Source organism: Petaurus breviceps, unplaced genomic scaffold (genome assembly GCF_028583685.1).
Source record: "Petaurus breviceps papuanus isolate PSGF00001 unplaced genomic scaffold, PetGlider_PUasm1.0 151, whole genome shotgun sequence".
NCBI lineage: Eukaryota > Metazoa > Chordata > Mammalia > Diprotodontia > Petauridae > Petaurus > Petaurus breviceps.
Window position 1 is genome coordinate 15761363 of NW_027185712.1, and position 27841 is coordinate 15789203.

At 39.5% G+C, this 27841-nt stretch overlaps 2 protein-coding genes across 5 annotated transcripts in view; one reads left to right on the forward strand and one right to left on the reverse strand.

Annotated features, from left to right (window-relative positions):
• Nucleotides 1-6200, reverse strand: part of ELP2 (elongator acetyltransferase complex subunit 2) — a 71370-nt gene extending 65170 nt beyond the window's left edge. For both annotated transcript variants that reach the window (XM_069075841.1, XM_069075832.1), the window contains exon 1: nucleotides 6022-6200. In XM_069075841.1, the coding sequence (XP_068931942.1) occupies nucleotides 6022-6159 (138 nt within the window). In that variant the 5' untranslated portion in view covers nucleotides 6160-6200. The remainder of the gene's footprint in view (nucleotides 1-6021) is intronic.
• Nucleotides 6201-11229: 5029 nt separating this feature from the next.
• The window catches only part of SLC39A6 (solute carrier family 39 member 6), a 45252-nt gene continuing 28640 nt past the window's right edge, over nucleotides 11230-27841 (forward strand). Inside the window, exons 1-4 of one of the 3 annotated variants that reach the window (XM_069075850.1) lie at nucleotides 11230-11414; nucleotides 14851-15528; nucleotides 17573-17756; nucleotides 19952-20121. In XM_069075850.1, the coding sequence (XP_068931951.1) occupies nucleotides 11352-11414; nucleotides 14851-15528; nucleotides 17573-17756; nucleotides 19952-20121 (1095 nt within the window). In that variant the 5' untranslated portion in view covers nucleotides 11230-11351. Of the gene's footprint in view, nucleotides 11494-14850; nucleotides 15529-17572; nucleotides 17757-19951; nucleotides 20122-27841 lie in introns of all 3 variants that reach the window. The other 2 variants (XM_069075867.1, XM_069075856.1) reach the window with 2 other exon arrangements.

Sequence of the window (27841 nt, forward strand, 5' to 3'; positions counted from 1 at the left end):
AGTCAACAGCCTGACTGAGGAAAATAACATTTTAAAAAACAGACTGACTCAAATGGCAAAAGAGGCTCAAAAAGGCAATGAGGAGAAGAATGCCTTAAAAAGCCGAATTTGCCAGATGGAAAAAGAATCTCAAAAGCTCAATGAGGAGAATCATGGTTTCAGAATTAGACTGGAGCAAATGGAAGCTAATGAATTTATGAGAAATCAAGATGCTGTTAAACAGATCCATGAAATATCTCATGGGAAAAACCACTGACCTGGAAAATAGATCCAGCAGAGATAATTTAAAAATTATTGGACTACCTGAAAGCCATGATCAAAGTAAGAACCTAGAAATCATCCTCCAGGAAGTTCTCAAAGAAAACTGCCCTGATGTTTTAGAAACAGAGGGCAAAATAGAGGTTGAAAGAATCCACCAATCACCTCCTGAAAAAGATCCCCAAAAGAAAACTCCTAGGAATATTATAGCCAGGTTCCGGAATTCCCAGATTAAGGAGAGAATATTACAAGCAGCCAGGAAGAAACAATTTGAATATTGTGGAAACACAATCAGGATAACCCAGGATCTGGCAGCTTCTACTTGGAATATGATATTCCAGAGGACAAAGGAGCTGGGATTAGAACCAAGAGTCATCTACCCAGCAAAACTATCATGTTTTAGGGGAAAATATAGTCATTCAGTGGAATAGAGGACTTTCAAGCATTCTTGCTGAAAAAAACAGAGTTGAATAGAAAATTTGACATTCAGATACAAGAAGCAAGAGAAGCATGAGAAGGTACACAGGGAAAAGAAATCATAAGGAACTTATCAAAGTTGAACTATTAACATTTCTACATGGAAAAACAATAATTGTAACTTATGAAACTTTTCTCAGTAGTTGAAGGGAATATGTGTGTGTGTGTCTATATGAGGGTATATGAATACATATGTAAATGTGTGTATATATACTTACAGGGGTACATAGATAGAGGGCACAGGACCAATTTAATAGGAAGGGATGATACTTAAAAGGTGAAATTAAGAGGTGAGAGAGGAATATAATGAGAAGAGATGGGGAGAGAGAGAATGGGGTAAACTATCTCATACAGAAGAGGCAAGGGAAAATGGTTACAATGGAGGGGAAGAATAGGAAGGCAAAAGGGAATGGGTCAACCTTATTCCCATTGAATTTGGCTTGAGGAGGGAGTGAAATACACACTAAATAGGGGATCTCACCCTCCAGGAGAGTAGGGGGAAGGGGATGAGAGGGGAGATGATGGAAGGGAGGGCAGGCTGGGGGGGGAGGGAAGTTGGAAGCACTCACTTTTGAAAAGGGATAGGATCAAAGTAGAGAATAGAACAAGTGGGAGATGGGGTAGGAGGGAGGGAAATATAGTCAGTCTTTTACAATATATCTACTATGTTACTGTTTTGCATTAGACACACATGTACATCCTGTACTGAACTGCTTATCTTCCCAGTAAGGGTGGGTGACAAAGGAGGAAGGGAATGAATCTGGAATTCAAAGTTTTAAAATCAAATATTCAAATACATATACTATTATTAATACTATTTTACATGTAATTGGGAAATAAGATATACAGGCACTGGAGCATAGAGATCCACTGGAAAAGTCGAAAGGGGTATGGGAGAAAATATGGGAGAGCAGATTGGAGGAGGGGATATCCTATGGGACTGCTATTTTGGGGCGGTGGGTAGGGGAAAAATGGGGAGAAAATTTGTAACTCAAAATCTGGCAGAACTGAATGATGTAAATCAGAAGTTAATAAAGCATTTGGGAAAAAAAAAGAGGTGGTAGAAAAGGGGGGCAAGTAGTGATAGGGATTAAAAAAAAGAAATAGCATCAATAAAACATAAAATTATACACAGGAGAGCAGGATATTCAGAAGGGAATACAAACAAGAAGAGTAGTGTTGCCACTATCATATTAAAGTTGATATATACTTTTCTTTAAAGCTATACATAGTAAATTCACAGTAACATATGTAGTCTTTTTCTATCCTTTGCATATGGAAATTTCATGTTTGCTGATGACTATCAAGTTTATTATTAAAAAAAAAAAACTTTAGGTTTACCATATTGCTTCTGGAGAGCCACAAACAACTCTACCTAAGGACAGACTCTCCATAACTGCCCAGTGCTCAAAGTAACATCTTGGTGATTCACCTAATAATAGCTGCCTTTTATACAGTGGTTTATTTTTACATATTTTCCTTACCACAACACTTTGAAGGAGACAGTTGTTATTGTTATTTTATAGATGAGGAAATGGGTTGGTGCAGACATAGTGGAAATGGCTAGTATTAGAGGCAGGATGCCAACCCAAGGCAGCTGACTTTAGGTACAGTTGTTTTTTCATACTGTGAGATTCCCATATTTCCTTTCTCCCTTGGGGAGTTCATCCCTCATACTTTCTTTTTTTTTTAATTTAAAAAATTTATTTTTTTTGCTTTTTGGAAGGGGGAAGGCAGGACAAATTGGGGTTAAGTGACTTGCCCAAGGTCACATGGTTAGTAAGTGTTAAGTGTCTGAGGCCAGATTTGAAGTCTGGTCTTCCTGACTCCAGGGCCGATGCTCTAGTCACTGTACCACCTAGCCACCCCCATCCCTCATTATTAACTATCAACTGATCAGTTTTTGCTGATAACTCTTAAACCTGTAACTCTAAGATATCCCTGAATTCCAGTCTTGTACTCCAGGTGCCTAATGGATATTTTCACTTGGATATATCTTCACTTTGAACACATGTCCAGAAGCAAGCATATCTATTCCCACCAAAACCCTAATTATCCTCCAAACTTTCCTCTCTATATACATCTTTCTTTTAATTACCCAGTGTTTAAGTTTTGGGAGTTCTTGAGCAGAATGGCCAATTTCAGGAGATGGTGGGTTCCTGTTCACTGGATAGCTTCAAGCAAAGGCTAGCTTACTACTTATTATGTATATTGTAGAGGAGATTATTTTTCTACTTAGTGTGATTCTGTGAATCTCCTTTTCATCTCTCATATTCAGTCACCAATTTCTATCATATATTCCTTCAAATTCTGATTATTGTAGTTGTCTATTTCTTTATGTTCTCATTATTACCATTTGATTCTATCCTTTCATATCAGAATTACTTCAACAATTTCCTAACTAACCTCCCTAATTCCACTCTCCTCTCCCCCTCCCTTCTTATATAAGGGATAGAGCTGCTAAGTGGAATACTGGATAGAGCACTAAGCCTGGAATCAGGAGGTCCTGAGTTCAAATCTGCCTAAGATACTCATTTACTTAACTGTAAAATGAGGATAATAGCAACATAGCACCTACCTCCCAGAATTGCTAAGAGGATCATGAGAAAATATTTGTAAAGGGCTTAACACCATGCCTAGCACACAGTATTTAGGCATTGTATAGATGCTTGTTCCCTTCCCTTTCCTTTCTCTCCTCTTTTTACCCTAGAAGGGATCTATAAGCTTCTCTAGACTGCCAAAAAGTATCCATGAAACAAAAAAAGTTTAAGAAGCCCTTCTTTAAAGACTCATTATTGTTACAACAGTCTCCCATTAATGTAGTAAGATCATACAAGATTCTTCAGTGTATATGTAGAGGAAGTAGATCAGGGCAGTCCCTAAATAAATCAGGGAGTTTTCCTAAACAACCTGATAATAGAGTACAAAACAGTTTCCTAAAAAAGATAGCATTATAAAGCAACTACCATGGGATGAAAAAAATGGATAGAACAAAAGGACATGTTGGCTGGCTGAGCATCAATCATCTCTAGGTCTTTAAAAAGCAAGCTGAGATGCTGAACTCTTAGGAGTCTGTCCTAGAGGATGGATTCAACTCTTGAATACTTGCTCTTTACTTTTCCACTTGCACCTTTCCTGAAGAACAGCAAGGGTGGGAGATTTCTTCCTATCTCCTACTTGCCCAACCAGAAGCAGTAATCAGAAGCATATAGCCAGGAGAGATGTGTTTGAGAAATTCAAGAACACTGCTTTCCTGAATCCCAACCTTCTGTGTATAGAGAAATTTGTATCCTGAATTTTCTACACAGCATGATCCTGGAATCTAACCTTTTAACAAGAGTAAAGATATGACCAAGATAGTACCAATTTTGAGAGTTCCCTCACAGGTTGAAGATTTTGGCTGAGACAGAAACCAACAGCAAAGACTACAGCCACGTTATCATCCAGCAGAGCAGGAGAAAAGAGAATGAAGATGAAATGAGCAGTGCAAAGACATCTTTGGCTTTCTAGCATCAGAAGCAAAAGCTGTTCTTGATCACATAAGCCTCTCTGCTTGTAACTTCTATGTGTGGCCACTCTCCCCACTTATCCTGGGTGTATCAGTAGGAGACTACATGCCAGCTTTATGGGTAAGATATTTTGTTTCATAATTTCTTTCTATGCCAGTTCAATGTCTTTGCTTGGAGCTTTGACCTCTTTATGACTACTCCAAGGTAAATGTGTTACTTTGGGCTCAGGAGCTACATAGGTTTAGGAATTCAAACCTACAGCGTATCTCAAACCTGAGGTAGCCTTCTGCTACTGTTTAACATTCTTAGTCCTGTTGACTCTTTGTAACCCCATTGGGTGTTTTCTTGGCAAAGATACTGGAATGGTTTCTTTTCCAGCTCATTTTACAAATGAGGAAGCTGAGGCAAACAGGGTGAAATGACGTGCTCGTGTCAGAAACCAAACTTGAACTCAGGTCTTCCTGACTTCAGGTTTGGTATTTGACAGCTATGTGGCACAGTGGATAGAGCACTGAGCTTGGAATCAGGAAAATTCATCTTTATGAATTCAAATCCAGCCTCAGACACTTACTAGCTGTGTAACCCCTGGGCAAATCACATAATCTACCTCTCTTTGCTTCAGGTTCCTCATCTCCAAAATGGAAATGATAATAGCAACTAACTTCCAGGGTTGTTGTGAAAATCAAATAGAATAATAATTGTAAAACACTTAGCATAGTGCCTGGAATATATGTGCTATATACATAATATTATTATTATTATCAGTGAAGGGGCTATTCACAACCAATGAAATTATTCAGGTATCAAAGCTAGGGAAAACTTAGGCATGTTTGAAAGCTGACAACAGCAGTCAAAAGAAAGTAAAAAAAAAACTAGTAAATTATGGACAGGAAAAAGGTTTAGGCAAGGCCTAAATCATTAAGAGGTAAGTTGGAGAAAACGGGTTTAAAGAACTGAGGCTGTGACTAGCCCAAGGTACTCAGAAAGAATGGAACTGGCAAAGTTTGAAACAATAGCTGTAAGAAGATAGGAAATCAATTTTTAAAAAATTAAACAAGGATTGCCTAACAGTGGCAACAGGAAAGCTCAAATAACTGGACATCCAGTATTTGTGAAACAGCAGGTCAACCCACTCAGTGGCTGGAATCAGGACTCAAAATATGGGGAAGGGGAAAAGTGTTGAAGACAGGCAAACTGGGAAGAAATGGGGAGGAGGGAGGAGACTGGGGGGAAGGAGAAGGCCGCCTTTTAAGTGCTGACCACCGATTCCAAGCTGCACAGGGAGTCAAGTGGCTAAAGAATGCCTACTATCCAAATCATGACACGAAACAAAATGAGCAAGTCATAAGCGCATACATCACTGGAAAAGCACTAGAAATGAACAATGAGCTAAGTTCAAAAATAAAAGATGAAAGTAGACTGCGCCGTCTTTGAGGAACTGCACGGCACTTGCAATAATTCAAATTGCGTCCACACTAGCAGCAGGAGGGCTGAAATGCCCGGGCCTCCAACAACGGCATGCTCCTGGATGCTTCACGGCCACGGGAGGCGCAGCCGAGGGGCTGCGGGGAAGCCGCAAAGATGTCGGGAAAACACTCGAAGCAGAAGACCGGGAAGGCGGCGGAGGCTCCTCCAAGGTCCAGCGCCGGCCCTAACAGCGGCGCACACGGTAGGTGCTTCAAACGTGTCAGCAGAAATAAACTGAGCTGGAGGGGGGAAGGGGACGGACCTCGGGGAGGGGGAACCAGGTGAGTGGTGGGGGCGCGCTCTCTCTCACCTGCGGCTCGTAGAGGACCACAGAGCAGCAGGAGCCGAAAGCCAGGAGGCCCCCGGGTGCAAGGTCCCAGCGCACGGCGCCCCGCGCCCGGTTCGCGCTGCAGAACACGTGACACGTCTCCATCACGGGCGCCGCCATCTTTCGGAGGAGGGAGCTGTAGCTCCGCCCAGGAGAGGAGCACTTCCGGCCGCGGTAGCGGAAGACGTATCTCTTTTCGCTCGAGCCGCCGATGCCACCTGCACTGCAGCATCTGGCGCCCGGGCGGCTCGGGGACACCCGGGCGCGGCTCACCCGGGTTTTAGAGTTTGCCGGCTAAAGGGAGAGTTGGGAGGAGGAAAGCGCTGGGAGGAATGGAGAGACTGGGATCTGGGAGTGATGCTTTATTGGCGTTATGTTCCTGGCCTGCCTGCCCCACCGACTGAGCTTTTGTATGTTATAAAGCAGGATTTCGTTCTAGCTGAATAAGGGGAATTGTGTCAGGGCTGGAAGGATCTTAGGGAAGCATCGATAAGTCACTGCCAGCCCCAGTCTGGGAACCTCATCCACAGGAAGTACCGCAGGCGACTCAAGCTCGCGGTGTCCAAAACTGAGCCCCTCATCTTTTCCCCCAAACTAATCCCAAGCTTCCTTATCGCTCTTGAGGGTACCAGCCCTCACTATTACCCCACATATACAGGTCTTGCTTCTACTTCCACAGCGTTTTTTTTTTCGTCCGTCCCATCCTCCCTGTTCACAGAAGCCACCTAGACTTTTGCAATATCATCCTAAAGCGGAGATGGAAATAGATGCACAGATTAGATAGATACATAAATGAGCAAGATGAATGGATAGATTAGATAGATGCTTTCTCATTTATTCATTGATTCTTTCAAGTAACATTAAGTGCCTACTACTTTCCTGGCAAACTGTGCCAAGCGCTAGAAATACAAAAAGAGGCAAAAGACTGTCCCTGCCCTCAAGGATCTTACAGTCTAATGGGGGAGACAACATGCAAACAAATATATACTAAGCAAGCTATCTACAAAATAAATAGAAAATTTAAAGGGGAAACCACTGGAATTAAAAAGTAGGTCTATTTCAAATAGCCCCTTCCTACAAGATCCTCCCTTTGGCATACAAAGCCCTTTTGTTACTTGCCCCTCTTTTCCAGTTTTCTTACACTTCCCTCCCTCCTCCACCACATACTTTGCCATCCAGTGACACTGACCTCCTCTATGATTCCATTTGCAGACACCAAGAGTTTTTTTTCCAGCTGTCCTCTCTGCCCAGCCCCTTGCCTGGAACTCTTTTCCTCCCCATTTCTGCCTCCCAGCTTCCCTGGTTTCCTTTAGCTGCAGTCCCACTTTTTGCAGAAAGCCCTTCCTAGTCCTCTTTAATCTTAAAGCCTTCTTACCCCCACTTTATCCTGTATGTATCTTGTTTGTACACAATACTTTCCGAGTTTTCTTCCCTTGAAGAAGCAGGGAGTTTTGTTTTGTTTTGATATCCTCAGGGAGTAGCACTATATTCCTAGTTCATAGTAGGTATTTAATAAATGCTACTTTACTACCTTGTTGACCCTCTCCCATGCATTGCCTACAACAGTTGCCAAAGGGCTCTTCCTAAAGCTCTCCTTGAGTCCTTGAGGTACAGGTTCTGGGAACCTCCCTTGGACTCTTGATTAAATTGTCTCATTTGATGAGGCATTTGCATGAGACAATAAGCCTTACATTGTGGCTGGGCCCAGACCTCTACCCTAGTTACTAACTATTAACTACTAACTCTAGCCTAGTTACTAGCCTAGCCCCCCATTGTTCATCTACTTCCCACCCTAGAGCCTATCAAAATATCAAATCACCCTTGAACTTGCCTAGCCCACCATTGTCTGTAGCCTCCTCTACTTCCCACCCTTAATCACTCTTGACCCCATTAACTCCTCCTGAAGACCCTACCCAAACTCCTCCTCTAGATCACCCCCAGATTCCTCCCACAACCTTCTGTATATAAGACCCCATCTCACACCATGTGGTGTGAGAGCACCATGGAAGTGTGAGAGCGCCATAGAATGCCATAGAATAGTGAGAGTGCCATAGAATAGTGAGAGCACCATAGAATGACCTAGCACAGACTTACTCTGTGTCTAATGGAAGCAAATTTTTAATAAATTTTACTTTTCTTTGGCTGAGTAGACTTGAGTCCAATTCATTTGGCAGGACCCGGAGTGTTGGTATTTTGGGGTCTCCAGAGCAACCCTAACCCTATTAGTGGGTAACCCCTTCAATGCCCACTAACAAGAGGGTTCGTATAGGAGAGTAAGAGGAGATGAGACTGGAAAGGTAAATCAAACATATATTAAAAATTCAGAGAAACTTGAGAAGACTTGTATGAACTGATACAGTGAAGTGAGTAGAACCAATTTATGCAATGACAATAATGAAAAGGAAAACAATTGAAAAACATCAAGACTCTTATCAGAGCAATGATTAATTTCAGAGGACTAACAGTGAAGCATGCTTCCCACATCAAGAGAGAGAAGTGGGGAACTACAGGTATAAAATTAGGCATACATTATTAGACATGGCCTATATGTTCATTTGTCTTGCTTAACTATACTTCCTTGTGGTTACAGAGGATTTTCGTATGGAGTTCTGGGAGTCTTTGGGAATAATGGTCTTTCTTAAGGGAGCATCAATAAATCATATGCATATATATATACCTTTTATATATGTACATATATTGAAATAATAATAGCTAACATTTATATAACAACTACTATGTGCCAGACACTTTACAATTATCTCAGTGGAGCTTCACAACCTTGAAAAGTAAGTGCTATTATGAATCTGCAACAGAGGCAAAAGTTAAGTGATTTGTCCAGAGTCACACAGCTAGAAAGCATCTGAGGTCAAATTTGAATTCAGATCTTCCTGACTCCAAGCTCTGTCCTCTATACACTATACCAAATGATAAGGCTTGATGATGAAAGGTGTTGAGAGTTAACTTCATGTGTTTGTACTTAATATTGTAGATAGTGAGGAACCATCAAAAATCTCAGAGCAAGAGAATAACACAAGAGTAACAGTAGTTAAGGAAGATTAATATATGATAGTAGTATAGAGCAGTGTGATCAAACTCAAATAGAAATGAGCTGTATATAATGACTCCTGCCAGCAGCATATTGATTTAGAAAACCATGTTTTAAAATTATCTATGCTCTATAGTATTTATATTTTGTTACATATTTCCCAGTTACATTTTAATCTGGTTCTGGGGCACTAAGGAGTTATTGCAAGCTGAATGTGCCCAGCAGGTCTAGTGCTTGACACCTTTGGTATAAAGAATGAGTACATATCTTAGGGATAGTATTTGTTGCAGGAAATGGTATGATTAGCCTGAAGAAGACTGAGAGGGAGGGGATGGGGGTGAGGGAGACAATGTAGGAGGATAAGATAACTGCCTTCAGGTATTTGAAAGAGGATCACGTAGAAAAGGGACTAGACTCCTTCTGTATGGTCCCAGAGTACAGAACTAGGAAAGAAAGGTAAAAATAGCAGAAGTGAATTTTGGCTTGATGTTAGGAAAAACTTCCTAAAAATTCAAGCTGTTCAAATGTGAAATGATCTGCCAAGAGAGGTGGTGGTGACTCTCACTGGAGGTCTTTAAAGAGAATCCAGATGACCACATGTGAGGTATTTTAGTGGGTATTCCTTTTTGGGTATGGGTTGGACTACATAACTACTGAAGTTCCTTCCAGAGCCCAAATTCTGTGGTTCTATGGATTGAAAGTTGACATAGTATAGTTGTTGGAATACTATGTTTTCAGTGGTAATGATAGCCTGCACTAGGGTGGCAGCAGTAGGAACTGCAAGGAAGGAAAGAAGCATTCATTAAGTTCCCACTATGTGTCAGGCACTGTGCTAAACATTTGCAAACATCATCTCATTTGATCTTTACAACCCTGGAAAGTTGATGCTATTATCATCCTCATCTTCTAGTTAAGGAACTGAGGCAGACAAAGGCTGAGTGATTTACCCAGGATTACAAAGTGTCTGAGGTCAGAGCACTACCCCCTGCACCACTTAGCTGACTCAAGCAGCAGGGACTCAGGCAGGTTAGTGACTGAATACAGGAAAGAGTTGGAGGAGATGTAGAGCCAACATTTCCTGCTGCTGGTGGTCCAAAATACTTTCCAGTGTACTCAAAACCAGATTAAAATGTAATTGGGAAATATTTAACAAAATGTTTAAAAATACAAATAAAACAGTTAACATCACATTTTAAAACCCAGTCACATCGATCCTTATGTATGGGTTAGTGGCTTCTGTTTCTATTTGAGTTTGAAGCCATTGATAAAAAGAAGTCAGGACAGAGAAAGAAATGATATAATTGAGATTAAGTCAACCTGGGGAAGTAGGAGAATGGTACTGCTATGAACATAGGTAACTTTAGGTTGGGAATGGCAGGGCCAAGAGTCAAGAAAAGTAGTTTGTAGTCCTGGATCTTCCACTAACTATCCAATCTTGCTCATTTAATTTGCACAGGCCTGTTTCCTGTATGATGGTCTTACACTAACTAAACCAGCTGTAAGGTACTATCCAAACCTAAAATGCTATGATTTGGGCAACCATCTTCATAATGGAGACATGAAGTATTAGCGCGGCCTGGTGTTGCCATAAGAAAGGGAAGAGGGACAAAGACAGCTTTGGGGGGATTGCCTACATTTACAAAAGTAACTGAGGAACAGGAACCAGTGAAAGGCACCGAAAAGCATGTAGAGGGGTAGGGGTAAAAGCGGAACTGCAGGGAAGCAAAGTGATTGGAGTTTCAAAGAGATGTGATCGAAAGCTTCTGAGTCGAAAAGGGTAATTCTTATGACAATGGGGTTTCTGGTACCCTTCCAGACAAGGGCTGGGCGTACAAGCCAGCCTGAGGGGCTTCAGATAAGGCGTGGGTGCGAGACAGTGAGGTCAGCTGACGCAGCCCGCATTTTCCAGTTAAGGAGCTGGACCAAGAAAGCCAGAAGGGAGCTGAGGTTGAGAAAACCGGAGCGAGCCGCAAGCCTCCATCCCCTGGGAATGAAATCATCACTTCGAGGTTTTTTGTTTTTTTTTTTTCATTTTCCTGACTTTCGTAACACAAGCACACACACATACACCCTGGGGGTGGAGTGGGTGGGGAAGAAGGGAGAGAGAGAAGCAAACGATCCCAGCTAATTAAAGAGACAAATTTTCTCCAGCTCCGCCCCCTCCACTTAACCAGCGAGGTCTGCCAGCGCTCGGGCTGCGCATCCTTTCGGCAGCCACTAAGACCGGGAGAAGGACGTGGACTGGACCGCGGCGGCCGCACTGCGCATGCCCCAGAGCCAAGCCCGGGGGCAGCTTGGGGCCGGCCTCGGGGCTGGCAGGACGCTGCAGGTGAGGGAACTGTCCTCGTGGGGCGGGACGTGCGGCCTCGGGGGCTTCCCGGCCGGGGCTCGGGCGCCTTACCTTGTTGGTAAGAAACGGCCTCCCCCCCTCCCCGGACCAGCCGATGTGGGCGTCAAGAGCAGGCGGCCTCGGCCCCCGGCGCGGCGCCCCCAGCTTGGGTGGCCAGGCTTGGGGAGGCTGCGGGCCGGCGATGGAGGGAGGAAGTGCGGGAGGGGGTGAGGTGGGGGCGCAGAGGGCTTGGGGGAGGGGGGAACGCCGTGCGCGTGGGGACCTCGCGCTGCAGCCGCCGCCGGCGCTGCTGCTTTGTTTCCTGGGAGCAGCCCCGCCCTCGGGGCACAGCTGGAATTGGGAGGGGGTACCGGGAAGCTGACGGTCCCAGGTGTGTCTGAAAGCTGGAAGGATCCTTGGGCGGTTTGTCTACATCGCGATGTCTTTAGGCGGGGCCCTCGAACGGGTTATTCAGTAGTTTGATAACCCTATGTCAGTCTGATTGGTTTCCTTCTTAATCCTGTTTTGTGCATTTAAAAGCTTGGGGTCCGTTGGTTTCAAAAAGGTTAAGAATCCATCGTCCAAACCTAGTTAAACTGGCGAGGCAATAGACCAGAGCCCAAGCAGCCAGGGCAGGGAATGCTTCAGATAATTTTGTATATACTTATACAGATTTTATATCTGTATGCACTTTTTACTTATACATTCACAGGAATGTGTATATTTTCTTCCTTTCATAGAACGTAGAATAGAAGCTGCATCATCACAGGGAAAACTTCAGTGAGATAAACAGATCTATTGGAGTATTACTTCTCTGTGTCTAGCTCCTTGCGAGTTGTAATTGTTTCATTCTTTGTACTAGTTAGTATCCCTAGGTTTATATCCCTGGTATATAGCAGGCACTTACTAAAATACTTATCTATTCTTTGTCCTCCCAACTCCAGGAGAATGTCAGCAGCTTGAACTCTAGGACAGTTTTTGCTTGTATCCTTAAGAACTTAGCTGGGTGACTTGCACTTAACTCGGGGGAACGGGTGATCTCGGAGTATGCCGGATTTGGAATTGGAAGCCCCTGTTGGGAAACTACTTTCCCTTGTGGATGGGAAGCTGATCTGTAACTTAGAATTAGGACACTAAGTTAAGTGACTTAGCCTTGGTCACAAAATTAGTGCTAATCAAAGGTAGTACTTGAACATTAGTCACTAGGGTTGGTATTTAATTTTTGTTTGAATACGGAAGAGGTGTTGTTCTTCATAACTAATGGGGGGGGGGGGACATTCAACGGAATTAGCTTAAGGTAGCCCAGAATTTGTGAAAGGGAAGGAGAGGAGGTACTACTCCCTAATATGAATAGAGAAGGTGTGTGTTTTTTTGGAGGCAGATGGGGGAAGAGGCAGTGCTCTTTTTAGTTATATTTTTTGCTAGGATATAATTGTAAAGTATTGGGAAAGTTGTCGAATAAATAGACTTGAGGTCCTTTTCCTTGAACAACACAGGACAGAGCTGAAATTAAGCTGTTGCTACCTTCCTATCTGGAAGGGGAGAGAAAAAAATATGACAGTCACCAGCCTGTATTGTATCTGCTTATTGATAAAGATTAAGTCCTAAAAACTGAAACTGTATGGTTTTATCTATTGCTGGTCATTCTTTCAGTTAGTTCAGCAGAGGGGTTGCTATCCGATTTCCTTCAAACCTCTTTCATTTTCTTTTGCCCCATCTCCCTTTTCCTTTTTGCTTCTCTGCTTTTATTTTTCTCATCAAGGCGCTTTTCAGTCCTTTTCCTCTAATTTTCTTAGAGATTCTGTCAATCCATGAGCATTTATTAAGCACTTAGCATGTGCCACACATTGCCGAGAACTGGAGATACTAAGAAAGCCAAAAAGTCCCTGTCCTCAGGGAACTCATTCTAATGAGAACAACATGCAAACAATGATGTATATAAAAGCCATATATATATTGTAAATAGGAGTCATATTCAGAAGAAAGACACTTCAAAGATGGTAAAAAGGGAGAGACTGGGAACAACCTCCTACAGAAGGTGGGATTTGAGCTGAATCTTCAAGGAAATAAGGAATTAGAGATGAAGAGGGAGAGCATTCCAGGTATATAGGACAGCCAGTGAAAAGACAGGAATTCAGAGTCATGAATATATTCACAGTGCTCAGAAATAAGTGTTTGCATATTTTTTGGGTCATTATCTTTACCATGGTCTGCTTTCTGCATTTTAGAAAAGGGAGGACATTCCTCAAGCTGAACTTAACCACTGAAATACTCTCCTAACTGTTCTAACCTCCAGTCTTTGCATTTTATCCAGTCATACAAGTGGCATCAACATTAATGATCCTAAAACATCTGCTTTTATCTTTTCTCTTTGTTATTCAAGGGCTTCCTGTTGCCCAGGCAAGTGCAAAATTCTCTCTGTCCTTTTAATGCTTTCCAAGATCTGACCTCTCTACCCATCCAACACTTTCTTTGATATTCTTTTTATTTCCTGCCCTACAAAGCAGAATACATCACTTATATTCTTCCTCTTTTTCTTTTTGCAAATCTCATTCCTCTCTTTTGTTGCTTTTCTTTGCAATGCCTGTCTTTATTCTGTATATCTAAATCTTATGCATTTTTCAAGGCCTACCCAAGCCCACATCAGTCTATCCTTTAACTCGGGGGTTCTTAGTGTTATGTGTGTGTGTCTGTGTATGTCTGTGTGTGTGGTGTGCCCATTTAACTGTCTGGTGAAGCCTTTTGACCCCCTCTCAGTATAAGATTCGTTGCTTACATTCATAATTAAGGGAAATGCTAAATTTGAGTTAGGTTCATAAAAATAAAGGTGTCTTTTTCCCTTCCAAATTCACAGACCCCTTAAAGTCTATTGGTTATGAAGCATAGCTTCTGTTGTACTGTAAGTTAATACTACTAAATCTAGTTAGCACTTAACTGTTCTTTAGTATGCATGGAATTTCCCCGGCTAGATTGTAAACTATATCTATATGACTTTTATACTCCTCATACCATCAAATAGTACTGCAAACACAAAGGTTCAGTAAATGCTTACTAATTTTGTGCCATGTGTTATACTGGTCCCCGTACAATATTTGAAGATCATGAGAATGGTCCGTAAGCTTACCGGGTAGACTAGGACTTGGTACAGAATGAGAAGGTATGGTTTCTTGTCTGTACCATGGAAAGAACGCCTTAATTTCAAGGAGATCACATATTCATTGGAGTATTACTTATCTGTGTTTATGTTTTATTCATAAGTAGAATATAAGGTTTTCAGGAATGATTTAATTTGTCCTTCTGTTCCCATAGCTTAAATAGGTGCTTAAGAAATATGTTTGTATACTTTTTCAAGCACGTGATTTTTGAAACTCACTCCTATTTTTTTTTTTACCAAAAGACAAGGAGCAATGATATTTTTTTTCTTCCTTTCTTATAGGAAATTACAATGGAGAAGATATTTTTGGTGGCTCTGCTCTTCACATTAATCATATCAGTGTTAGGAAACCATCATGGAATGGAACCAGAAAAAAGTGTTCCCAATTGGGCAACTAGTATTAATGTTGATTTGGCAATTGTTACTCAGCGGCAGCACTTACAGGAGCTTTTCCATAGATACGGGGAGAATAATTCCTTGACAGTTGAAGGGTTTAGAAAATTGCTTCAGAATATAGGCCTTGATAAAACTAAGAGAATCCATATAAATCATGACCATGATCATCACCATCATCACCATGGTACCACAAATAAAAATATTAAGAAAACTCTGTGTCCAGATCATGAATCTGGCGGTACAATTAAGGATACTAGGAATAGTCAAATTAAAGGACTACACAAATCAGAAAATATTGAGAGTCAGCCAAGCATTTTGGTCAAGGACAGTGTTAGTGAGATGACCACAGCAATTTATAGCACTGCCATAGGAGGAAATCATTTCCTTAAGACTACCAAACATCTTCTGCCCAAAGATTTGAACATTTCCTCAGCACCCAGTACTACAGAGGGTAATGGTGTGAGCTTGCCGCCAAGAGAAAAAGCAAATGAATCAGTTGTGAATGAAGCAGACCGAGGAGGAAGTTCTATATATTCTAAACATTCCAACCAAAATGTCCAGGAGGTAAGATTAATTTTATTGTTTTTAGCTAAATGTGTGCTGAGTGCTATGCCACCATGGACACTGACATTAGAAGGGAAAAGAAGAGAAGGATAGGCACTGAAAACTGTTTACTTCTCAGTTATCACTAACTTAAACCCTTCCTACAACTCAGTTCATTTATAACAAAACAAGGTTCTTTACTCCAGAGAAAGGTTTTTATTTAATTTTTTGATAAACAGAGCTTTAGATATAGAAATTACTACTACATATAATTCTGTGGGAAAGTGAAATGTTATAATTATCTAAACAAAAAGTGACTTTCAACTAGTATAGTCAACAAAGAGTCTAATCTGTAGAATTTTAAAAATAAATTAGCTAAATTTTAATAAATGAAAGTATTATAATTCAAATTAATATCAACATAGTAACTTAGTACATTATTAACTACTGGTAAAGGATATTCTGAAGTATCCTCACTTACAGAGGGTGAGTTTCAAGGTATCTGATGTAAAAGTTGAGACAATTTGAATAATCAAGTGATCAACCTATGAGGCAAATAAGTAGATGCTTTTTTTCTATAGTAGATGGTTTTTTAAAATTTCTAGACTTCTCTTCCCAAAAATATCTGTAAGATTTTATTCTAACAGCTAACAATTATATAGCACTTTTAAGTTTGCAACGTGTTTCACATGTATCATTTCATTTGATTCACACAACAGCCCTTTGAGGTAGGTCCTGTTATCCTCATTTTACAGACAAAGAAACTAAGGCTGAAGGTTAACTGACTTGCCTAGGATCGCACAGCTTGTGGAAGTGTCTGAGGCACGATTGAGTTAACATTCTCTCCATTTGCCACCTCACTGCCTGCTTGACCAGTATTCTGTTCACCAAAGAGAAACAGATGCTGTATTAGTATTTCCAGAGTGAACTAAAACTATTGCAGGAGAGATGTCATCATAAATATTTATTAGGATGAATAACTTCATTTTGTTAATTCCTTGTTAGAATTACCATTTATCATAAATAACATTTCTTAGGGCGGCTTCTCACTATCTGTAAATAGAAAATTATTTAGGGGGGGCTGGGTGGCGCAGTGAGTAAAGTGCCGGCCCTGGAGTCAGGAGAACCCTAGTTCGGTTACGGCCTCAGACACTTAAGACCCATACAAAAAAAAAAAAAACTAGCCGTGTAACCTTGGGCAAGTTACTTAACACCAATTGCCCTCCAAAAATTTATTTAATAGGTGACTAACACGTTAATTCAGGTTTACAAGTAAATAGGATGTAAATCATAACTATGTTAGGTAGAATCTTAGACTTTAAAGCAGGAAGTGACTTTAAGATCATTTATTCCACTGAAGTCATTTTACAGATGAGGAAATATCCAAATTCAAGAGGGAAAAGTGGCTTGTCTGAAACCACACAGTTAGTGACAAGCAGGTTCTACCACTGTAGTTGCTTGACCCCCAGCCTATAGAAAAGTTGACTTAGGCTTGCATTTGCCAGTTCATCCATATGCCTATTTACTCAAGCTTTTTCTCTAGATGAATGCATATTATAGAGCAGTGGTATCAAACTCAAATAGATATAGGGGCCGCTAAATCACACCTAAGGATCTCTCTGGGAAGCATGTTGACTTTGAAAATCCCATGTAAACATTATCTTTGTTGTATTTTTATTTTATTAAATATTTCCCAGTTCTGTTTTAGTCTGACTCTTTTGTGGGCAACATTTTTTGACACATCTGTTGAAAATTAGTTAATACTATTTGCCTGTAAATTTCAAATGCTTGGCAAAAAACAGGCAAAAGCTGATTCCATACAGTGAGTGTCACAACCCATGGCCTGTTTGTCAGTAACTCCCACTATCTGTACTTAATTTCAGGGTGTGTGCCTAAATTCTCAAAATAAAATTAATTTAGAGTCACTTGAGTTTAAACAATTTTCCATATAATGTTTTAGCAGGGAGGTAGTATTCTCTTATAGCAAAAAGCTTATGGTTTTTTTTTCCTGATTCCTTACTGTGATAATGCCTTTTGTAATTTGAAATGTTTTTGTTTTTATCAGTGCTTCAATGCATCAAAACTTCTCCAGTCTCATGGAATGGGCATACAAGTGTTGCTGAATGCAACAGAATTTAATTATCTTTGCCCAGCTATTATCAATCAGATTGATGGCAAATCCTGTATAGTTCATGTAACCAGTGAAAAGAAGACTGAAATCACTCCCAAGACCTATTCTTTACAAATAGGTAAGGTAGAATTATGCGCTTTAGCTGCTTTGTTTAACTTGGGGGGGAGTATAGTAGGAAAGAGGTAAGAAGTAGAAAATATGTCCTATGAAAAATTATTGAATTAAAAAAAAACAGTCTGGATATTGTTATAATGTAAAATTTAAAATTCAGGAGACTTTTTTAAAAAGAGATTTCATTTAGGAGAGACAGTGCTGTCCAATGGAAAGAGTACTGGTTTTGGAATCACAGAACTTGGGCTTCCTGAATTTAGTGCTTGCTATCACTATGATATAGTATAAGTTACCTATTCTCTCTCAGCCTCAGTGTCCTGACCTGTAAAATAAGAAAACTGGACTAGAATTAGATGGATGCAAGCCATATGATATCAGTTATATTTGTGAAGTCATTTAAAACATTTCCATATTAGCCACATTGCAAAACCAATAATAAAAAGCAAGAAACAAAAAGTTGGGGGTAGGGGGAGTGTGCTGCAATCTGTACTCAGACTCTGTCATATCTCTCTCTGGAGATGATTAGCATTTTGCATCATGAATCTTTTGGAATTGTCTTGGATTATTGTAATGCTCCATAGTAGCTAACTCACATTTAATCACTGTTATAATATTGATGTTACTCTGTGTAATTCTGCTCACTTTATTTTGTATCAGTTCATATAAGTGTTCCTAGGTTTTTCTGAAAGCATTATTTCCTTTGCCATTTTTTATATCACAATAGTATTCTGTCACCAGGCAGCTAGGTGGCACAGTGGATAGAGTGCTGGGCCTGAAGTCAGGAAGACTCATCTTCCTGAATTCAAATTTGGCCTCCAACACTTACTAACTGTGTGACCTTGGGAAAGTAATTTAAACCAGTTTACCTCAGTTTCCTCATCTGTAAAAATGCTCTGGAGAAGGAAATGGCAAACATCTCCATTCTCTTTGCCAAGAAAACGCCAAATAGGGTCTTGAAGAGTTGGATGTAACTGAACAATAACAATCCAAAAAGTGGAATGACCTGCCCTGAGGGGTGGGGGCTTCCTGCTCCACCTTGGAGTTCTTAAAGCAGAGGCCACACAGTCATTATTAGGTGTGTTTATAATGAGGATTCTTTTCATGTGTAGGTTAGAATTGATGTCCTGTGAGCTTCTTCCATTCTTAAATTCTGGGTTTATGTGGTATGTCTTTTGCTCTTCATGGCCTAATTCTGAAAATTTCTCATTCTAAAACTTTTTTATTTTTTCAGTTAACAAAAATTTACCCTCTCTTCTTCTCAACCCCCCCCCCCATTGAAAAACAAAAAAGAAACAAATATACATAGTCAAGCAAAACAAATTTCTAAATTGGCCATGTCCAAAATTTTATATATCTCAGTCTGCATCCTGAGATCATCACCTCTGTCAGGAAGTAGGGAAGCATGTTTTATTGATAGGTCCCCTAAAAACTTGGTTGGTCACATGTTGTTTAGAGTTCTTAAGTCTTCCTGTTCATTATGAATGAAGCTATTATGTAAATACATAATTCTCAAAAATCATATTAATAGCTACTGATATTTACATAGTATTGTAATGGTTACAGGGTGTTTGCCCTGCAATGACCTTCTGAACTCAGTTGTGCAAGTATTATCCCCATTTTACAGATGAGGAAATTATGGCGATTAAGTGATTTAGCCAGGTGCTTAATAAAGTGGTTGGTGAATTGAAATACTGAGGTTCAAAGAACTACTGTCGAAAGAGCAAGACCATTAATCCTAGAAAGCACAACACATTTCTTTCCAGCCCAGGGCTGGTCTTAATATTGTAAACTTATTTAAGAACTCTCTGGTTAAGAATATGAACCTGAAAATGTTTTTCAACAGATTTATTTATCATTTCATCACAGCTTTAGTTCTAATAATAATAGCTAACCTTTGTATAAGGCTTTGAAGTTTGAAAAGCACTGCACAAATGCTCTTGCATTTTGTCTTCACAACAACCCCAGAAGGTAGCTGCTGCTGTTTTCTGTTTCACAAATAAGGAAACTGAGACGGAGGTTGTGATTAGCTCAGGGAGTCTGAGACTGGATTTGAGTTTAGGTCTTCCTAACTCTGGGTCCTGAATTTTGTGTACTTTGCCCCTTAATTGCTGTCCTGCTGACCTTAGTTATGAAAGTCAAAATAAGTAAGTAACTTGTACATTAACTGCACGATTACCTTTTGTATGTGTTTTGTTTTAACAGCTTGGATTGGTGGATTCATAGCTATTTCCATCATCAGTTTCCTTTCTTTGCTTGGTGTCATCTTAGTACCCCTGATGAACCGTGTATTTTTCAAGTTTCTTCTAAGTTTTCTTGTGGCATTAGCTGTTGGTACATTAAGTGGTGATGCCTTTTTGCATCTTCTCCCACATGTAAGTAATATTAACATATTTTAACATACTTTGCTATTTGGTATTGACAGTGATTATTAGTTATTCAGGGGTTATTTTTCAGTGTTTATTTTCTAAAACTGTATCTAGTCATGGATGTGCTAGAATTTTGATTGTTGGTGATATGTCATTTTGAAATATGTTGGACATTACTAACTTGTATATACAAGTTTTCATGTTTTTTCCTTTTTTCTTAAGGAAATTTACTAAGGATAAGCAAACATTTGTAATTTTTAAAAATATGTAAAGGAGATTGATAGAGGAATATGGACCACAAAATTCCTATCAGCACTAAAACACTACTGAGGCAGGGATCTCAGCTGGGATCAATTTATTAGGGAGACTGGTGGTCCCTAAGCAATCCAATTCAAGACCTTCCTCTCAGCCTAGGATCATGATGCTCAGAGGCTGAGGGATTTTATAGAACTAGGAGAGTCTCTGGAAGTCCCCTAGCTCTTGGGAAGGTTCTTCAGAAGCATGGAAACTCATATGATTGGTTAACCATAAGAATCAAGAAGCTCTCATGATTGACACAAGGCAATCCATCAGTCATAACTACTTTGTCAGCAGGCCTTTCACTTGTCATTAGCTGTGTTGGGTCACCTCAGCCAGGGCTTTCCTTTTGTCAGCTTATCATGGGTTTTCCATTGTTCTAACAATAGTGTTCAACCAGCTGTTTCCTAGGAACTAAGAAAGTTGTGGTTTTGAAGCACAAGGAGGTGAATGTTAATGATTCATCAAGGTGGAGAGGCAAACGATTTTTATTACAAGCCTAATACTTGGAGGGGCAGGGGGGATGATTAGTGCAGTAATTATATTCTTATTACATTCTTAACTAACAGTATGAATCTTTCTGATAAATCAAATATAATTAATATAATCATCAATACACAGTCGATCAATCATAGCTCTTATCATAACAGCATTAGCTAAAATAATTATCTTGCTCTTAATTCTGTTCTGCTTAATTCACTAATACAATCACTGATACCCTTCAAGTCACAGTGAGTTGAATAAATGTTGATTAAATGAGTAGGAATATCAAAGTTATCATTGTAGGAGGAATTAAGTTTAATTCCTTTGGTACCTTTAAGCTTTGATATTAGTGCAAGCATAGTCACTTGAGAGAAGCCTGCATTGTGAACAATTTTCTTCCTTTTAGTGTTAAGTGCTACTGGTTATTATTTAATAAATGACTGAAGTTGTTTGTTTTTGGAATGAATGATTATTTTCTATGACATGACAGTATCTTAGATGTATGGATGCCCAGGAATTTCTCATTATGTTTATCCAAAACCTAAGACACCCTGGAAGTAAGTAAGGCTTGTATTTCAATTTTGGCACCTAAAGAAACTGAAAAATGAAAGTGGCATGACCTGCATTAGATCATATAACTAGTTAATGGCAACAAAGGTTTTCCAATTCCTTATCTTACATCTTTTCACTAGAACTTGGCTAGGGAGTAGCTATTATCCTTTCTGTTTTAACTCATAAAAGAGATACCAGAGAAGTAGGTCATGCAGAACCCATAATTTTATATGAGTACTTCTGGTATTTGCAAATGTTTACATTTGGGTTCATTTGAGGCTTAGTGAAGTTGAGTGACTTGTAAGGATTATATGAAAAATAAGTTGGGGGAGAGGTGGCATACTGAGGTTGTCTGATTCCAAAGCCACTATTTCTGTACCTCTGGCTGTGTTTCAGTAAGTGTATGTAGTGGGTAAAGTAGTGTTTTTTAAAGGAAGAAAATACTTAAGTAAATTCTATTTGAAACGTAAATTTAAAGAAAATGTGTTAGGCAAAATTGGCATGCAGTGAATAAGATCATTAGAATTATATTTAGATAAACTATGACTTAAACCCCACAATTTTGCAACTCTTCCCTCTCTGTCATGTTCCACATTTCCATGAAAGCTCCTGGAGCAGTCTTCTTTTCTGCCCACCTATTCAGTGTTTGGTAAAAGCACTTTTCTTTTTTCTTTTTTTTCTTTTCAATTTTTAGATTATTTACTTTTAAACACTTTTTGCATAAATGGTTATGTTAGCTTTGTGTGTAATTTAGTAAGGTTACAATCAGTGAAAAAGATGAGTCCTTTATCAAATTTTAATAATTTAAATTGACCTTTTCCCTTTTCTTTTTTATTTAAGTCATTCTCAGGGGAACATAACGCTCTTTCAAAAAATCACAAGTCTCAGGTTGACTGTAAAGTCTTTCATGTCTGTCAAATAATGAGATGTTGGCACTGCATGCTCAGGGTACCTCAAGTCCCAATCCTTTGCATGCAGCAAGAGTAGCACTCTTTTGAAACCAAAGTGCTTCTACTGCTTGTTAATGAGAGCATCTTTTGTATCTAAAAGCATGATTCTTAGTGTATATGCCATCTAAATGCCAGAAATTGCCGCTGTATTTTTTAATTAAAATTTTTTTACTCTGAACTTCACAAATGTTAAATGAAGTGAACATTTCTGTATACAAAGTAGAACAGAATAAGAGGATTAAATATTGAAACTATTATACTGAGCTTACTTTTCCTTTTAAGTATGTAGGAAACTTGTAATTTTCACAGCTGCTCTGCTTCTCTTGTCTCTTTCTGGCTTTCCTTCTGTTCTCTTCTGTGCATCTTAAACATCCTTCAGTTTTCTTTGGTGACCCTGTTATGACTTACTACCCCATGCCAGCACAACGTTCTGGTAGCTGAGCCTAGGTTTTAGCCCTAGGGCAGGCCTGACCAGATCAACAGCATCTGTGGTTGTTTCCAGAATTATCAACACATAGATTCGAAGGACAAAGTGAGAGGTCAATGCAGTCTGGACTTTGGGACCCAGTAAGTGGGAGTACATGGCTTTTGCCCCCAGGATGAGAAGCTGCTGAGAGGCTGGCACAGCCAGCCAGCGCCACGTGGCATCTTCAGCTCCTGGCCTGCAGAGTGTAGGGAGACCAAGCAACCAGTCTGAGGGGTAATCACTCTTGCTTTTACCTGCTTGGATCCGGATTGCAGTCTAGGGTGGAGGTCCTGGGGTGTGTGACAGAGCCCATGGAGGTCTCAGAGAGGACACCCATCTAATACCTTAGGCAGCTGAGAAAACCCCAGCGTTTGGGACGAAAGCTCCCCAGTCTGGTGGCAGAGTCCTACTGTGGCAAAAAGCCCAGAGGTCAAGTGACTGAGGGGCGACATGACCAGACAAAGGAAGCAAAACAAACAGAAGACTCCAATATTAGACTCCTATTTTGGGGACAAAAAGGAGCAAAGTATGGAACAGGAGGAAGACAGTGAAGTCAGAACTCCTGCACCAAAAGCTTCAAAGGAAAATACGAGCTAGTTACAGGCCATAGAGGACCTTAAGAAGCAGGTAAGAGAAGTGGAGGAAAAATTTGGGAGAGAAATGAGAATAATGTAAGAAAATTACAAACTGAGAGTCAACAGCCTGACTGAGGAAAATCCTACCTTAAAAAACAGACTGACTCAATTGGCAAAAGAGGCTCAAAAAGGCAATGAGAAGAAGAATGCCTTAAAAAGATGAATTTGCCAGATGGAAAAAGAATCTCAAATGCTCAATGAGGAGAATCATGGTTTCAGAATTAGATTGGAGCCAATGGAAGCTAATGACTTTATGAGAAATCAAGATGCTGTTAAACAGATCCAAACAAATGAAAGAATAGAAGGCAATATGAAATATGGGAAAAACCACTGACCTGGAAGATAGATCCAGGAGAGATAATTTAAAAATTATTGGACTACCTGAAAGCCATGATCAAAGTAAGAACCTAGAAATCATCCTCCAGGAAGTTCTCAAAGAAAACTGCCCTGATGTTTTAGAACCAGAGGGCAAAATAGAGGTTGAAAGAATCCACCGATTACCTCCTGAAAAAGATCCCAAAAAGAAAACTCCTAGGAATCTATAGCCAGATTCTGGAATTCCCAGATTAAGGAGAGAATATTACAAGCAACCAGGAAGAAACAATTTGAATATTCTGGAAACACAATAAGAATAACACAGGATCTGGCAGCTTCTACACTGAGGGATCGAAGGGCTTGGAATATGATATTCTGTAGGTCAAAGGAACTGGGATTAAAATGAAGAATCACCTACCCAGCAAAACTGAGTATCATGTTTCAGGGAAAAATATGGTCATTCAGTGGAATAGAAGACATTCAAGCACTCTTGATGAAAAAACCAAAGTTGAATAGAAAATTTGACATTCAGATACAAGAAGCAAGAGAAGCATGAGAAGGTAAACAGGGAAAAGAAATCATAAGGAACTTATCAAAGTTGAACTATTAACAATCCCACATGGAAAAACAATCATTGTAACTGATGAAACTTTTCTCAGTATGAAAAAAACTGAAGGGAATAGAAATATATATATGTCTATATATGAGGGTATATGGGCATATGAATATATATGTGAATGTGTTTACAGGTATACATAGAGGGCACAGGACCAATTTAACAGGAAGGGATGATACTTAAAAGGTGAAATTAAGAGGTGAGAGAGGAATATAATGAGAGGAGATGGGGAGAGACAGAATGGGGTAAACTATCTCATACAGAAAAGGCAAGGGAAATTGGTTACAATGGAGGGGAAGAATAGGAAGGCAAAAGGGAATGGGTCAACCTTATTCCCATTGAATTTGGCTTGGGGAGGGAATGAAATACACACTAAATAAGGTATCTCACCCTACAGGAGAGTAGGGGGGGAAAGGGATGAGAAGGGAGGGCAGGCTGGGGGGGAGGGAAGTTGGAAGCAACCACTTTTGAAAAGGGATGGGATCAAAGTAGAGAATAGAACAAGTGGGAGGTGGGATAGGAGGGAGAGAAATATAGTCAGTCTTTTACAATATATCTACTATGTTATTGTTTTGCATTAGCCACACATGTGCAACCTATACTGAACTACTTATCTTCCCAGTAAGGGTGAGTGACAAGGGAGGAAGGGAATGAATCTGGAATTCAAAGTTTTAAAATCAAATATTCAAATACATATATACTATTATTAATACTATTTTACATGTAATTGGGAAATAAGATATACAGGCACTGGGGCATAGAGATCCACCATGCCCTACTAGAAAAGTTGAAAGGAGTATGGGAGAAAATATGGGAGAGAGCAAATTGGAGGAGGGGATATCCTGTGGGACTGCTATTTTGGGGCGGTGGGTAGGGGAAAAATGGGGAGAAAATTTGTAACTCAAAATCTAGAGGAAATGAATGATGTAAATCAGAAGTTAATAAAGCATTTGAAAAATGAAAAAAAAATCATATTGAAGCAAAATAAGTTCCCACATTGACAATGTTCAAAAATGTATTTAGAGCTTGCTATTATCACTAAGTTGTCAACAGAACAGAAAATCTATCCTCTGGGTCACTGGTGTCAAACTCAACAAAACATCCCAGTAGGATACATATTGACTTAGAAAACCACAAGGTAACATTATCTGTGTTGTATTATATTTTTATATATTTTATCAAATGTTTATCAATTGTACTTTAATCTGATTCTGGCCAACTCAGCAAGTCTGACACTTCTCACACGCTTATGTTTATCTCAGAAACAGTTTTCTTGTGTATATATAACTACTATACCACATATTCAGAGTCCATGCTGGTCAGTGTCTCATAACCTTGTAAAACTTAAAATTCCTGACCTACTGGCAAGCCAGTAATAGAGACCTGAACCCTGGAATTGGGTAAATATGCTTTTGTAAACTCTATAAGATTTGCCTGTTTTTGACGAAGGCAGCATGTCTAATATGGATGATACTTTGAGATTAATCAGCATACGAATTGTAAGCAAACTCTAGGCTTTCTACCAGGTAAATTTCTGTCTTTGAAAAGCATATTCTTGGGCAGCTAGGTGGTGCAGTGAGTAAAGCTCCAGCCCTGGGAGTCAGGAGGACCCGAGTTCGGTTCTGGCCTCAGACACTTAACATCCACACAAAAAAACTAGCCGTGTAACCTTGGGCAAGTTACTTAACCCCAATTACCCTCCAAAAAGCCAAAAAAAAGTGTATTCTTTGGGCTTATGTTTGCATAGCCACATGTCATGATAACTCACTTATCTTGGCAAGGAAACAAACTCTTAAACATGCTTGAATTTTCTAGAGAATTCAAGTATGTAGCCTTTTAAATGTGAAAATAACATTTTTAAATGAATTATTTTTTAAACATGCATGGGAAACAACTTACTGAATAGAATTTGACCTTTTTACAAAAACTTAGGGTCATTGTTATGAGCATCATTATAGTAATACTCCATGTGAATTTTGTTTGACTATGCTTCTTTATTATAAGGGGGTTTTTTTTGGTTTGGTTTTTGTTTTTTGCTTTTTCTGTTTTCCATTGAAAGGGCCTGGGAGGAAGGTAGGAAGCAGCAATAGTAATGCCAGAAAATGAAAAGAAAAAAGAAGAGGGTCGCAGAAACATTTTTAAAAGTATACAGAGAAGAACAGAAGGAAGCACAGATCAGTTATGAAAGTCATGGGCTTGAGATTATGATTTTTTTTTTAAAGAAATGGTATGGAATGAATATTAATAGATTCATATATAATCCTTTTGTCATCTATTCTATATGTAAAAATGCTTATTGTTGGGGGTAGGGTGGGGTGTTAAATTCAGAATAAAATAAATTTTTAAAAATTCCAGATTATTTAATTGTGAAGTGAAAACCCAAAGCATTCTCTTTAGGAATACTGTTTTGCTGTTCTCATTGTCCATTAATTTAGTATTAACATTGAGAAACATTCATATTTTGCAATCACAGATACAGTGAAGCAGTAGAATGTAAGCATCCTTCACTCAAGGAGTTTAAAAAGATAGAAAGAAAGGCTCCAGGAATACCAAACTGTTTATGGCAACACTTTTTTTTTTTTTTTTGCCTTTTGGAGGGCAGTGGGGTTAATTAACTTGCCCAAGGTTACACGGCTAGTTTTGTGTGTATGTGGGTGTGTGTGGGTGTTGTGTCTGAGGCCGGAACCGAACTTGGGTCCTTCCGACTCTAGGGCTGGCACTCTACTCACTGCACCACCTAGCCGCCCCTATGACAACACTTTTTTTAGTAGCAAAGAACTGGCAACAAAATGTATGCCTAGTGAATGAAGAATAGCTAAACAAATTGTGAATGTAATGAAATATTGCTTCCATGTCAGAAACAATAATTCCCAATGATGAATACAGAGAAACATTTGAAGACATTAATAAAGAGATACAAAGTGAAATAAGCAAACCCAGGGAACCCATCTTCAGTGACTACCACAGTGTAAATTGGAAGAGTATTAACAATAAAACAATCAAAGCTGAACGTTAATAAATTATAACGACCACGCTTAACCCAACAGAAGAAGGATGAGAATGTCCCTTTTGCAGAAGTGAGGGTATATCTTGGGAGATGTAGCTGAACTGTTTTTCCATTATTTTTCATTCTCTGGTATGATGGAAAGCCCTTAGAGAGGAGAAGAGAAGAGGAATATCTTGAGAGATGTTAGTGACATGAAAGACATTAATAAACTTTAAAAAGGAAAAAAATTAAGCTCCTTGGACATGTACTAGTTTTGTTTCCTTTCTGTATCTCCAGCTCCTAGCACAATGCTTGGCATGTACTGGGAACTTAGTAAATGCTTGTTGACTGAATGACCATGGGCGCGTCAATTTCACTTCCCTCTTTATTGATATATATATGTTTATGGAGAGTAAAGGAATTTTA